Genomic DNA, 13,127 nt, shown 5'->3' on the forward strand with positions numbered 1-13,127 from the left:
TGTTAGCCATTAAGATCAATGGAAATATTCGTTTTTTTAAATATTACTCGTGTTCTGCATGTTGCAGTAAGTACATTTTAAAATCATCTGTTACCTGGCTTCATCAGTGTCCTCCGGCTCACTCGATGGATCCTTCAGGAAGTCCATCTTGGATTTCTTCCTGGAAGGTCTCTCAGACACCGACGACACTCTCTTAACTCTCACCTGGTGGCGCGATGCAGCAGGTATTGATTCATTACCGAAAACACTAGGAGACTCCGAACGACCAGCTGATGACTGATCCGAGTCTTCGACGTTGGGAAATGGCAATGGTTTCCGATGCTTGGCCTTTGGCTGTCGAGTACTGCTGAGGATGATGGGTTTTGTTTTGGGTGCGTCGCGGTGAGTAGCCATGGCTCTATCGATAATCGCTTGGGCTGTGCTTTCTTCAATGTTGGAGAAACTAGATTCAGGAGAGCCGTACATGCTGACAGTTGTGGGAGCAGCAGCTGTGCTGTTGCTTTTCATGGGCACCATTTTGACGATGATCTTCCTCTCGGCCGCCTGGAGGTTAGGGGCAGGAGGGGCGTTTGCAGCTGAAGGGCTGGGCCGAGGCTTTATTATGACATGAGGCATGGAGCGCTGTAAAGCATTACCACTGTGGAGAATCTTGGCAATCTGGCTTATCTTATTGTAGGTTGGTGAATCTGTACTGAGAGGCTGATACGTGTTCAACTTTGGGTCTTTGATCATAATCTGACCGTGCCGGTTGACCAGCAGGACCTGATGGGTAGAAGCCTGCACTGGGGGCGAGCTAGCTGACCCAGCTGGGTTCTCCGTCGCTGCCTGCTGCTGACTTTCTGGCTTGGAGCTGATCAAGTTTATAGCGATGGTTTTCCCCAGTGAAGCACCTGGCTGAATGTTTAAAGCATTTAAACCATTGATAATGGCAGGGGGTGCGACCGGGCGCGGTACTGCATGAAAAGTAACTGCAGCAGAGGAAACGGACGCAGTTTGTCCAGGGTGAGGGGGTAAAGGCAGTTTGGCTTGCATCAGGGGAAGTGAAGGTTTCATCGCCAAGCGCTTGAGGTTTGGCGCAGGATATTTTGTCTTCACAAAGACCGTTTTCATCTGTGCTGTGGGAGGTTTTTTGGTTTTAGGCTCTGGAGAATAATCAGGATCATTCAAATCATCTTTAAAGCCTTCATCTGAGTCAGCTGACGAAGCGCTGTCATCTCTGTCGCCAACGATGTGTTTATTTGGATACTCTGCAGAGCCATGCTCAGCAGGAACAAAGTGGCCTGTAGATGAATCCAAGAACACCTCGTTTTGAGACGGCGATGTTTCTGAGGTCATCGGGACCTCTTCCTCCTGAACGGACAGTTCGTTATTTGTGTAAGCTGACTCCAGGAGAGCAGAAGGTGAAAGACTTTCCTGAAGCACTGGTTCAGGTTGTTCTTCAACTGGTGACTTTGGGACCGTGTAGATTGACTCAAGCCTCTTTAGCGCCACCGTTAGTTGTTTAGTGGGTGTAGTGTGGTTGGTTTGAATTTTAGCTTCTTCATTTCCTCCCTCTGCATCCTGAGCGTCTTCATCGGCCGCCTCGCTTTCAGTTTCTGACCCGCCGTCCGCACCGTCTAACTGCGGGATAGACTGAGCTGAATTAAGCTGACCTGAGGCATCCGAGCCACTTGCTGTGTGATCGCACACCACCGTGCGTGAAAACTTAAAATAACGACTCGAGTCGTCTTCTTCAGAATCAATCTCCTGATCGTTTCCCTGCATTTCCACCTCTCTGCTGCCTTGTGCCCCGCAATGAAGCGACACATTCTCTGTGAGCAAAGCCTCATCAAACTCAAGCTTAGCATTCAGCATGGAGTCCACTGCTACCTCAGTGTCAGTGTCAAACACAGTGTAAGGAAGCTCCTGAGACATCAGGTGGGCCACTTCCTCCTCCAGGTTATCAGGTGCCAGTGAGATCCCATTTGTAGTGGCCACAGCTGCATCTTCTGCCTCAGATGATGCCAAAAAGTCTTGGGGAACCTCGGCAGAGACTGGAGTGGTAATTTTAAAGCTATGCCTCCCTCTGGGGGAGTGAGTGATGGCTCCTTGCCGAGGCGACAGCCCTGTAGAAATGCTGGAGCTGGATCTAGGTGGGGAGCTCCAGACTGGAGATGCAGAGTTCTGTCGTGAGAGAGGAGGTGAAGCCGATCCAAAGTTCGATGCTCTCGGAGGGGAGCTGAATAGGGCACATCGTGAGTGGACCGTGCCGCCAGAGCGGAGTGTCATCGGTACGGACGGGTCGCTCTCTGATGGCGAGGAGCTGCACCGGCTTCTGGACGAGAGCCTTCGAGGCCGTCGGGTTTCCTCCAGGTCCCTCAGAGTCAGGATGTGATGGGATTTGGGTGGAGCACACCCTAACAGCAAGAAAAGGGAGTGTGAAATGGGGTTTACTTTTTTTTTAAATTTAAAGTCACACTACAACAGCTACACATCTTCTCCTAAAACTCCACGTACCTGGAGATGGTAGTGGTCGAGATGATCCTCCTGCTGGTCTCCTGGTGTGTGTGTAAGCAGGGCTTTTAGACCCGGGTGTGTTGTGCAGTTTAGAGTTGGGTGACATGGAAGTGGATTTTATTGGGCTGGATGTGGGACTTAAAATATCTGGAGACTCAATATCTAGTAAAGATTTTAAAAAAGAAAAAAAAAGAAAATAGTTTTTAGCACAGTAAAAAAATACTCATATTTTCAATTTCTTGTCCACTGCTTCAGCTTCAGCGCTCTCCTCACAGCCGTTGAGATCCTGCTCACCTCTGTGGTGGTTCGGACTGTGGACTATGGTGTGGTTCTCTTCATCCTCCCACTTCAAATTCTGTTCCTCACCAGGGAGAGGAGTGCTCACCTCTGTCACCTTGCAGGTGTACTTACAGCGCCGGCGTGGGTCCACGGTGCTCCAGTACAACCGTGAACACCTAGAAAATAAAAGAAGGAAGAAAATACGTTTCAAGCTTGTTAATGAAGAGACAATGAACTATGGATAAATCAGTAATGTCAGTAACAGCAGCCAAGAACTAAGCCAATCACATGTAACCCTTTCCCATTAGTACAGCTTGGCATGGTTTTCAGGGGTTTCCATTAGGTGGTAGTACCTGTTACCAGGTGCTTCTTTTTTAATCTACTTGGCCGAGGTTCCAAGGGATTCGAGGCGATCGAAAGAAAATGTGACATAAATAGACTGACTGGATTGTTAAATTTGTGATTGACATGACATTGACCAATCAGGTGAAAGGAAGAAAAATTGGGTCAAAATTAGTACTTGTAAGTTGAAGTCCACACACAGCCAGGGAACTTGAGCGCAGAGTTTTACACATCGTTTTTTGCTTTGCATCTGTAACCAGATCTTAACAAAAATTTTTTTAACTTGTGTAAATATTTTTACATAAGTTACAATTACAAGTACAAAATATTTATGAACACAATTTGAGCCCATAGAAAACTACACAAAAAACAACACTCTGGTCCCCGAGTCTGAGAATAAGCCATACACCAAACAGCAGGTATGACACCGTCTCGACTCCTTTGTTGTGTTGTTCACGTTGCATACAAATGACCTCACTGGACTTTCGGCCTTGTTGCTATAATGACCACATGCACATTAGGTCGACTGTAATGGAAAACGACATAAACCGAGTTCAGTCCAGCTGAGTAGGCAGCAGTGGAAGAAGGCTAATAGAGTCTTCTGTTTAAATGTGCTTCTACTCTAAAGTAGAAATGAAAGTGTTTACAGCCTGATAGAGAAAACAGTCTGACTTTAAAACTAATTTCCCTGTGGGTACTTTTTATTTTTCTTTAATAATACAACTGTGGACAAAAGTACCGCTGCGCCTTACACATCAAGAGGAAAACATGGTTCTGCGCTAGGCCTGTGGACAGCTTTGCAGACTATGTGTTGTAGCTGTTTTTAGCTATTTATAAGTTATAGAATACGAAACAGGCACGTTAAGTTCTACTTATATCTATAATTCAAAAGTTGCTGTTTGCAAAAAAAACCCCAACCAAAAAAAAAAAAAAAAAAAAAAATGCTTGAATACAAAGGCAGTTATCACTTACTGATAGCCTACAGGATACAGCATCCTCCCGTTTGACGACAGCTCTGACAGAACACCAAGTTTCTGAATCTGCAGCGAGCCTGGAAGGTAAAAAAGAAACAGATAATGAGGTTCATTGCATCAAGACATAAAGCAGCCGTATTTTAATTCAATCTGAATCTATCCCATTACAAGAGTCAAAAACATGGAACATCAAGATAATCTTACCTATGGTCATATTTATGGATTCTGGCTCAAGACCTGTGAGGAACTTCCTTCTGAGATTGATCCCATTGAAGTCCACATACACCCGTCGCGGGACTTCAAACCCTTTACCAGAGACGATCTGTGAAGAATCACAAACAATAGTCAGCATAACGAACACAAAATCAGAATATAATATTAAATATGTATACTGCTTTCAACAAAAATATATATTTATAATCTGACAACATATAAATTCACACCTTTGCAGTCACCAGGTCCCTGTGTTTGTAGCAGTAAACCTTCCTGTCCTGCTGGAACGCGCAGCTCTGGGCACGTGCACACATGAAGTGGAAGTTACTCTGACAGGTGGGGAGGCAACAGCCCACGGTGGCTCCTGACTGCCCGCAACGATCACAGCGCTGGAGGAAAATTTAATATGTACACACATAGTTTTAGGACCAAAGGGTACGTGTCAACCTCACAAAATGAATCACTGATCCTAAAGTCAGGCCATTAGGATTAGAGATGATCAAATAATTCACAAGATCTTTAAATGGAAGACAGGAAGAAAAATAAATAAATAAATAATAAAAATGGACAAGGTTAAACATCGGCAATATAAATAAGATAAGATTTCACATAAGAAACCATTAATCATATTTTTCAATAGCCAAAATGTGCTTTTATTCCACCAAAGTGACACTTTGTATTGGATAAAATGTTACAGAAATATATGTAAAAGTAGCCCTCCTTCCTTCTCAGCAAACATTTGGTGTTTAATGGCTGTCAGCTGGCGGTCTTTTCTCAACTTTTAATCCATGATAAAAAAAAAAATCCTCCAAATTAAAGATACATAATTGGCCTAAATGTCAGGTTTAGGTGATTTGCAAACATTGCCTGGATTTCCTTGTTAAGAGTTTCTTGAAGGGGAATACTGTATATCCGTTTATCGATTTGAACAAACAAAATTATTTTGAGAAAGAATTCATGCATCTCAATGGCCTTTTGCCTCGTGGGACCATTTCTCATCCAAGGAGTTAATTGACTTTACGCCAAATTGTCTGCAGAGTTATAATGCTGACATCGAAGGACAGAAAAAGGTTTAAAAAAAAAAAAAAGTGCCCAAATTCAGATTTATATTTGTTAAATTTGTTAAGTCTGTGTGTGGATAAAGGTGCAGCTGTCTCTTCACATTTGTTAAGTTTGACCAGATCGTTATTCTATGTGGAAACATCTGTCTCGAATTCATTTTTATGATCGTACCGCGACCACTTTTGACCATCGACAGCTGTCGTTGCTTCGCTTGTTTGCATCTTGCCATCACAAAGACAGGTGCCGGCACATAAATGAAACGAGATTTAACGAACTGTATTTCTAGCAAGAGCAGCGACGTCTGAACACCTAGCTGTCACGCACAGCCTTAGTTACCATTTAATTCAATCTTACCAGGTGGCGCCCCCTTGAGACAGCACTGTGCACCTGAAGAAGAGCGCTGTTTTCCTCGTACACCTCTGCAGACCAAAGACAGCAGTTAACATGGGCCCACTCGTTCTGACCCAAGTACAGGAGCCGTCCTGCTTCCTGTTGAGAAAAGAGCAGTTATATCACTTAAGAAGTATCAGGGAGCCGTTATTATAGTGCCAAGAAATCAAAAAATGGTCAACAATTTAATAAAAATTCTATACATCCTCACATAATCAGTCATTTCTTTAACAAAAAACAGTGAAAATGGGATACTTTCCCCTTATCCTGAACTTAAAAAAATGATTAACTTAAACTTGCTGAATATTTTGAGGACTTCTGTCTATCCTGATGCCTTCAGAGCAAACAATGCATGAAACAACACCAAAATTAAGTGGGGGAAAAAGATCTATGAGCCAAAAGCCTTGACATAAAAACTCACACTGGGAGCAGAGTCTCCACATTGCTGGCACAGGGCACATTGTCTCACATCTTCAGTCTTGGTGGTCTCTGGAGGATCATGTAAACATTTTAAACTTGAGAATGTGATCGATCTATTGCAAGATAGTGCCTTTAGCTTTGTCTTCAGTGTGCTACAAAACAGATTGTAATAGCGTCCATACCAAGTAATTTCAGAGAGGGAGTTTGCTGTGAAGTCACTGACGAGTTGGTTTTCCCCGTCTGTGGGTCCCTGGAGTTTTTGAGCTGGTATGTTCTCTCCAGCCATTGTGCATAGCTGTGCTCTTTAGATGGTGGGAGAACTGCCTCGGGGAGCATGCCACTAAAGAGGAGGGGATAAAAACAAACTGAAGAGAGCCATTTTAGGCACCTGTCCATCTACTACAAGGTCTTCAGACGTTTTAATTATAATTAAGATTTAATTTAGTGCCAACCTTGTAAATGACGACGTTTATGAAATTGGTTAAGTAAAGTATTTTTAGCTGCGTTTACTTACCTCGGAAGTTCTTCTGAGAACGAGTTCCACTTTTTGACATTGCACCAACTGAATACTTTTTCCATGACCTGTCAGGCAGGAAACAATGAAGTAAGACCAAAATTAAGGAATGTTGAAGAACGTTCATTTGGATGTGACAACGAGAACAGAAAGGGGGCAGCTGTAGCTCAGGTGGTAGATGAGACGGATGGGCATTTCCTCGCAAGTATCCTTGGGCAAGATATTGAACCCAGACTGTCCCTGATGTATCAATCAAAGTAAAAGTGTGTGTGAATGTTAGAAAAAGCGCTCAGGCATAGACTAAAGCGCTGTATGAATGTGCTACGAGTGCTTAACTTGGGGAGAAAGGAGCTGTATTAGTCAACTTGTGATTTATCCTGAGGAAAAACAGGTTTCCCTACAAAATGAATTAAGGTCTGGGTCTCTAAAAAATACATTAAAAGCAATTAGAGAATGGTAAAGGGAGCGCTTACTTCAACGTAGTGTGACATTGCCTGAAGGGTCGGTCTCTGATCTTCCAGCAGAGCTTCCTCTTCCTGCAGCCTTTGCCTTATCACAGAAGCAATATCGCTATGAAAGGCTTTCTGATTGGGAGACAGGAAAAAAGAAAAAAAGGCCATTAATTCAGTGTGGGTTCTACAAAAAGAGCCTACGTGTAAATGCATAGGATATATATGCTCACTATTGAGGTGTATCCGCCCCCTTTAAACCTCCTCTCCACCGCTTGTAGATCACAGACTGGTTGCTGTTCCCTGATAAATGCTGTGATGTTTGATTCCTGACACTGAAAGACAGTAAGAGACAACTACTCCAGCGACACATCTGGAACATAATCAGGCTTTGACGTTGAAGGAGAAATACTAAAATGCGGCATTTTAAAGGATAAAAAGGCTTCCTGGTGCATCCTCTCAGAGTCTTGTGGGCAGCTCTTACCGCTTTACACGTGATAAGGTGCTGAGTGCTGTTGGAGGAGAGGAGGTCAGTGAGCACTTCCTCCACTCTGGCTGTGAGCCTCCTCTGCAGCTCCTCCTTCAGGATGCTGTGACTGGTTTGATGCTGACTGCAGGGCGAACATGTAAAATCCACTCTGCCTTGCTGACTCGAGAGCAGCCCAAAAAGCTCCTCTGCAAAGACAGAGAAGGAGAGCTTCGTTTCTACACAGCAAGTTAACAGCAATCACATTTTATCTCCACAGTTTGGTCCTGTTTTATAAGTCACTCATTCAGAAAACAAGCTCATAACAGCTTTTATATAATTAGAAAACTTTCAGTTTTGATTAATTCACTGTTAGAATTAATTCATATTTATTTTGGTGAAGCCACCCAAGTTTATTCTCCGTCTCTATATCCACTCTTTGGGTTAGAAAAGTCTCAAATCAAGCCTTTAGAGCCTGAAACCAGAGCTTTCATCTCACAGGGATTAGTTGTCTGTAATGTGATGTCATTATTTGAAATTGTGGCCTTATTAAAGTATGACTATTCACCCTTGTAACTGATAGATGCATTACAACAATAAGAGGGGTGGAGGGGGTGGGGTCTACTTTTAACAGCCTGAGAAAACATGAAATCCAACAAACAGTGAACAAAAACTGACGGAACTGAAAACTTTACGAGAGCAACTCACCTGAGATCCCTTCACATCTGTAATGAATCCAGTGGCTGCACTGCGAACACTGAAGCATCTGTGATGGTTGGATACTGTCTTCATAGCACTTGTGGCAGATAGTGCAGAAATTACCTGACGTAAAGTAAACAGAAATCACAGACGAGTCACATCATCCATTTCAAGCATATTTACATACAAGTTCAACTCTCAGAAGTCTTACCTTTTTTGTGGAGTGAGGTGCAGTCAGGGCAGAGGTCCTGCTCGTGGTTCCACGTCAAGTCCCAGGTCTTTCCAGGAGTCACGCCGCAACTTTTACACCGAATGCACGTCATACACACCTGCACAAAGACATGTGTGATGTACGGTGTCATGAAATCGTCACATTTATCCTCAAATAAACTGAACATATTCCTAATTACTTTAAAGCTGTTAATGCATTTACCCAGGGGACGCTGGAGTTCATAGGTTTAGGGTATGTTGGTCCCAAGCATGAAGGGTGGTATGACGTTTGGCATCTCCTGCACTGCAGCACAGGCTGTGAAGGGACAGAAAAACAAAGGTATAATAATTATGGGTAAATACTCGACTATGATGTACACCAAAAATTAAATATGTAATTTAATTCAGATCTCGTGTGTAAAATAGTTAAGAAGCGTGGATAATGTTTGCAAACTTGTTTCTTCTTCTTCTTCTTGGGATATTATAAAGTCTCGCTACGCCTCATACACACCTTTGTGCTCTTGCTTCGACGTCCGCACACGTGGCAGAATTTGCAGCGCCTGCAGAACCAGTTTTCCTTGTTCTCCTCGAGGGGGCGCTCCTCAGGTGACAGGCAGAAACTGTGGAAAGGCTCACAGCAGATCTGACAGAAGATCATCTGATGGAAGTGGGAGGTAGATGAGTTAAAAAAATAACAATAACAACATTCAGAATGCATATGAAATGTTTCTATTTTGTTTTCTGTCACATAACTGAAATGTAAAACAAGCTATTTGCGTGAGCACCCAAATAAGCAATTTGCATACTTTGCCAAACTAGTCAAGCTCAGCTTACCTCGTGTCGCCCTTTACTGGCGCAGAGCAGACAGACGGGCTGAGGCGTAGTTGGGACAGACGTGAGAACGCTGAGGCCGCCCATTAGCCACACATTCTGGACTGCACAGTCCTCCTAGTGGACAGACACCCAATAACAGCACAAACAAAGCAATCAGAGCCTCTTCTCCAGAGGTTTCCAGGTGCTACATTAGTTCACTAACCTGTATCAAGGTTATGAACATATGCCGGTTTGTAACAACTGAATGAGAGCATGGCTGATCATCCATATGCTGAAATAACAAACATTCCCCGCTGCCTTCTCCTCCCATTATGGTAATTTACATAGCATGAAAATACTGATGTTTGTTTGAAAGCAAACTGAAAAGAGTGTTTGTCATAGTGAAAATGAACTTTTTCTCTCAGAGATATTTTCTCAGACCCATAAACTGTATATAAAACATGGCAAGGAAAATTTAGTTTGACATTTGACCTTCTTTATTTTTTTAAACTGAATGTGCCTCATACTCTGTTTTTTCATATACACTGTTCTAAATTGAGCCATAACCTACAAAATGAAAATTAAAGAACATCTGAAATCAGTAACTCAGACTATTAACTACAAATGTGTTTGCTGATGTCATACATGAAGTCAGCACTAAGGTCATTTTCCCAAAGATGATGCTTTCTATAAAAAATGACTTTCCAGTGTGTGACCAAAGCCCACAGATGTAACAACCACCTTACTTGAAGCTACACAAACTTAATAACCTGCAGTTTATGCAGATTAGGGCTGCCACGATTAGTCGACTAGTCACGATTACGTCGACTATCAAAATCGTCGACGACTGATTTAATAGTCGACGCGTCATTTGAAGCTTTGTAAGATCACAAAAGACGCAGGAATAAGTAGTAGGATTTAAGAGTGTAATACCGGACTGAAACAGAAGATGGCAGCACTGCATGTACAAGGATGCCAGCTGCCGTTAAACCCCGAAGAAGAAGAAGTAGCTCTGTCCCAGAATTCATAGCGCGGCCCAGCGCAGCCCAGCTCATTTTCCAACAATGGCGGCAGCTAGTTAGTTTTAATATTACTCTTATTATTCTTTCTGGGTCTCAAAATAAACGTTTAACATATTTTCAGGCGAGAATGTAACTGCGTAAACCTCAAATATCTGCTCAATTTATCAAGACACCACATACTTTCAAAAGTGCTCCGACGTTTTCGGAGACGTCTGTTACCCTCTAGCTCGATAGCTAGCCGGGGGCAAGACTCACTAGAGCCGGTGAGCACACCGGACTTCCGGCAAATCGTTTTCAAACCCACCGCCGTCTTTCGCTACTCAGGTTAAACATGATATATAAGTCACTTAAATAACTTAAAAATGTTATTGTTTGGCTTTTTTTTTAGTATTTTATTTGTTCCTGAGTAAATCGGTTTGGCTGAGATTAAAGTTATAGTTTTTACACAGCTGAATAAATGTCAAGCAGACAGCTGATTATCAGAAGTGTGAGATGCTCGAGAATATACTCCGGTGTCCCGTTATATTTTAGATAGCAAGGAGTTTATTAAACTTCACCGAAACAATCTGCAAATTTCATTAAAATTTAACAAACTATCATCTTGTCTTTATTTTTAGTTAGCAAATACCTTAAACACTTAAAGCTATAAGCTAATGATAGTTATATAAGAGCAGATGCATGCTGGTGCAATAAGCTGTACGTTTTACGTCCAATGGATGCATGATCTGATTAGTCGACTAATCACAAAAATAATCGGTGACTAGTCGACTATCAAAATAATAGTTTGTGGCAGCCCTAATGCAGATAGATGAAGATAGATGGATGCTTTATTATTCCTTTGCAGGAAACTATATCGGCACGGCAGCTTCGACACAGATAACAGCACAAATCTGAAACCTCAAAGCAACATTAATTTATCATAAAGTTCTTAATAAATGTGGATAAAATCATATTATTGTGCATTAAGCAGTTGTATAGCAGCTGTTATGAAGAACCTCCTGAGGCATTCAGTCTGAGATCAGTTATAATTTACAGCTATGTGGGGATCTTAAGGTGGAATGAGCTCTCCTGAGAGAAAGCGATAATGGTGGTGCTGAAAGGTAACACTGTAGAGTAAATACACACCCCGATGAGTTGTAAAGCAAACAGGCTGCTGAGACTCACCTTGAAGTCTACACGGATCTTGTACGTGTTCTGCGACAGGCCCTTTTGGGGAAATCCGTTAGTTAACCCTGTCGGGGTGTTCACTGACGTACACTCTGCAGGATTCTGGGAACGAAGGACAGAGTGTGGGTCAGTTGTTGGACAGTTTTGCAGCACTGTCTCTTTTACAGAAGAATCCGGCTTGTCCTCTTCAGCCTGCTCCAGTCGTCGCTCCTCCTGCTCGTCTTGTGCGTCCTCCTGTAATTCTGCGCCTGCACTGACAGTCTGAGGGGGGCCAGGCACAACTCTGCTCAGAGTTTTATCTGTCTTAGCTCTGTGCGTCTCTGTGTGCTCCACCTCAGACCCTGGACGCCCAGAGCACTGCTGTGATGAAACCTGAATCAGAGCTGAGTGCAGCGTGGACTGTGGATGCTGCTGAGGTGGTGATGACACATATTTGTTCGAATGCATGGCTGACTGCACCACGGACTGGGGCAAACGCTGCAAACGTAACAGCAAAGATTTCTGTGGCGAGTCTCTAACGGGATGAGGTGAAAGTGGAGAAGCAGGCTGTGTTTCAGGATGGGATATTTCTGGGGGACAGTTTGTAATGGGACATGACAAATGAGAAAAAGCAGGCTGTGTTGCAAGATGAGACAACTGTGGATGCGACTGTGCAATACACCGATCCACATCATCATGTTGGGGCGACTGCCGCAGCAAATACACAGCAGGAGACTGCAGGACAAAGTCAGGCAGACGGCATAAGTGTATTTGTAGCTGCCGCATTGGGGTCCAGGGCGGTCTGGGCTCAGGGAAAGTTTCTCTGGGCTCCATCTCTTCTGCGCTCTCCTGTGCCTGTGGAGGAGGGGACTGCCTAAGCCAACCAGCAAGAGATGTACCAAAGTTACACTGATAGTAGTGACATGCAGCGGCGGCAACCGGCAACAGCCAAAATGACAGAAAATGGAAGGAGCACTGCGACTTTCAGAAGACGGTTAGCCAGGAAGCAGCGTTAAAAGTGTATGCATTCAGTAGCAGTACAGAAACACACACAGAAGCGTTAACTGAGTATTAATACACACTATTTTAAGAGCTAGAAAAATCATAAACACAAAACTAAACAAATATTTTGGTGAAATTTAAATTAATCTGCTATAGAATGCACACAAACTAATAATTTATCTAACAAATCAGGTGTGTAAACTGGAATGCAGAATAAATAAAGGTCATTTCATAAATTATGGATTTGCATAGTTCCATCTCTACACTTGGGAATTCTATGAAATTAAAGAGATAATGCACCTGTTGTGTCACATGCAAAAACCAACCCACTGCCAAAAAATGGTTCATGCAACGAGCCACAGCACCATAATCTGGCAGATTAGTGATAGCACAGCAAATACTCCTGCTGTAATGTCTACAAGTGCTGCCAGGTGCCGTCCCCCACCCACACAGTGCATCTCTGTGCATATAATCTGCTAAAAAATAGGGCTACTAATTTGCAAAACATCAAATGCAGACAGAGACAGAACTGCACTTTAAGAATATCTGTTCTCAGGTTTATGGGGGAAGTGAGAGATTACAAAGAAATGCAGAAGCTTGAAGCAATGCAATAAACCACAATAGACCATT

At 43.1% G+C, this 13,127-nt stretch overlaps 1 protein-coding gene across 2 annotated transcripts in view; it reads right to left on the reverse strand.

The window, feature by feature from the left end:
- Nucleotides 1-13,127, reverse strand: part of kmt2ba (lysine (K)-specific methyltransferase 2Ba) — a 34,356-nt gene that overhangs the window by 5,192 nt on the left and 16,037 nt on the right. The window contains exons 10-28 of one of the 2 annotated variants that reach the window (XM_084919083.1): nt 11,514-12,350; nt 9,349-9,462; nt 9,026-9,172; nt 8,738-8,830; nt 8,516-8,633; nt 8,314-8,427; nt 7,624-7,814; nt 7,373-7,474; nt 7,164-7,274; nt 6,691-6,758; nt 6,359-6,516; nt 6,178-6,245; nt 5,721-5,855; nt 4,535-4,693; nt 4,296-4,413; nt 4,090-4,168; nt 2,791-2,951; nt 2,497-2,658; nt 95-2,396 (exon numbers count right to left, since the gene is read on the reverse strand). In XM_084919083.1, coding sequence (XP_084775209.1) covers nt 95-2,396; nt 2,497-2,658; nt 2,791-2,951; nt 4,090-4,168; nt 4,296-4,413; nt 4,535-4,693; nt 5,721-5,855; nt 6,178-6,245; nt 6,359-6,516; nt 6,691-6,758; nt 7,164-7,274; nt 7,373-7,474; nt 7,624-7,814; nt 8,314-8,427; nt 8,516-8,633; nt 8,738-8,830; nt 9,026-9,172; nt 9,349-9,462; nt 11,514-12,350 — 5,237 coding nt within the window. The remainder of the gene's footprint in view (nt 1-94; nt 2,397-2,496; nt 2,659-2,790; nt 2,952-4,089; nt 4,169-4,295; nt 4,414-4,534; nt 4,694-5,720; nt 5,856-6,177; nt 6,246-6,358; nt 6,517-6,690; nt 6,759-7,163; nt 7,275-7,372; nt 7,475-7,623; nt 7,815-8,313; nt 8,428-8,515; nt 8,634-8,737; nt 8,831-9,025; nt 9,173-9,348; nt 9,463-11,513; nt 12,351-13,127) is intronic. The other variant, XM_084919084.1, reaches the window with a different exon arrangement.

The sequence above is a fragment of the Perissodus microlepis genome, chromosome 22 (assembly GCF_051167445.1).
Source record: "Perissodus microlepis isolate ML-2025 ecotype Zambia chromosome 22, ASM5116744v1, whole genome shotgun sequence".
In the NCBI taxonomy this organism is placed as follows: Eukaryota; Metazoa; Chordata; class Actinopteri; order Cichliformes; family Cichlidae; genus Perissodus; species Perissodus microlepis.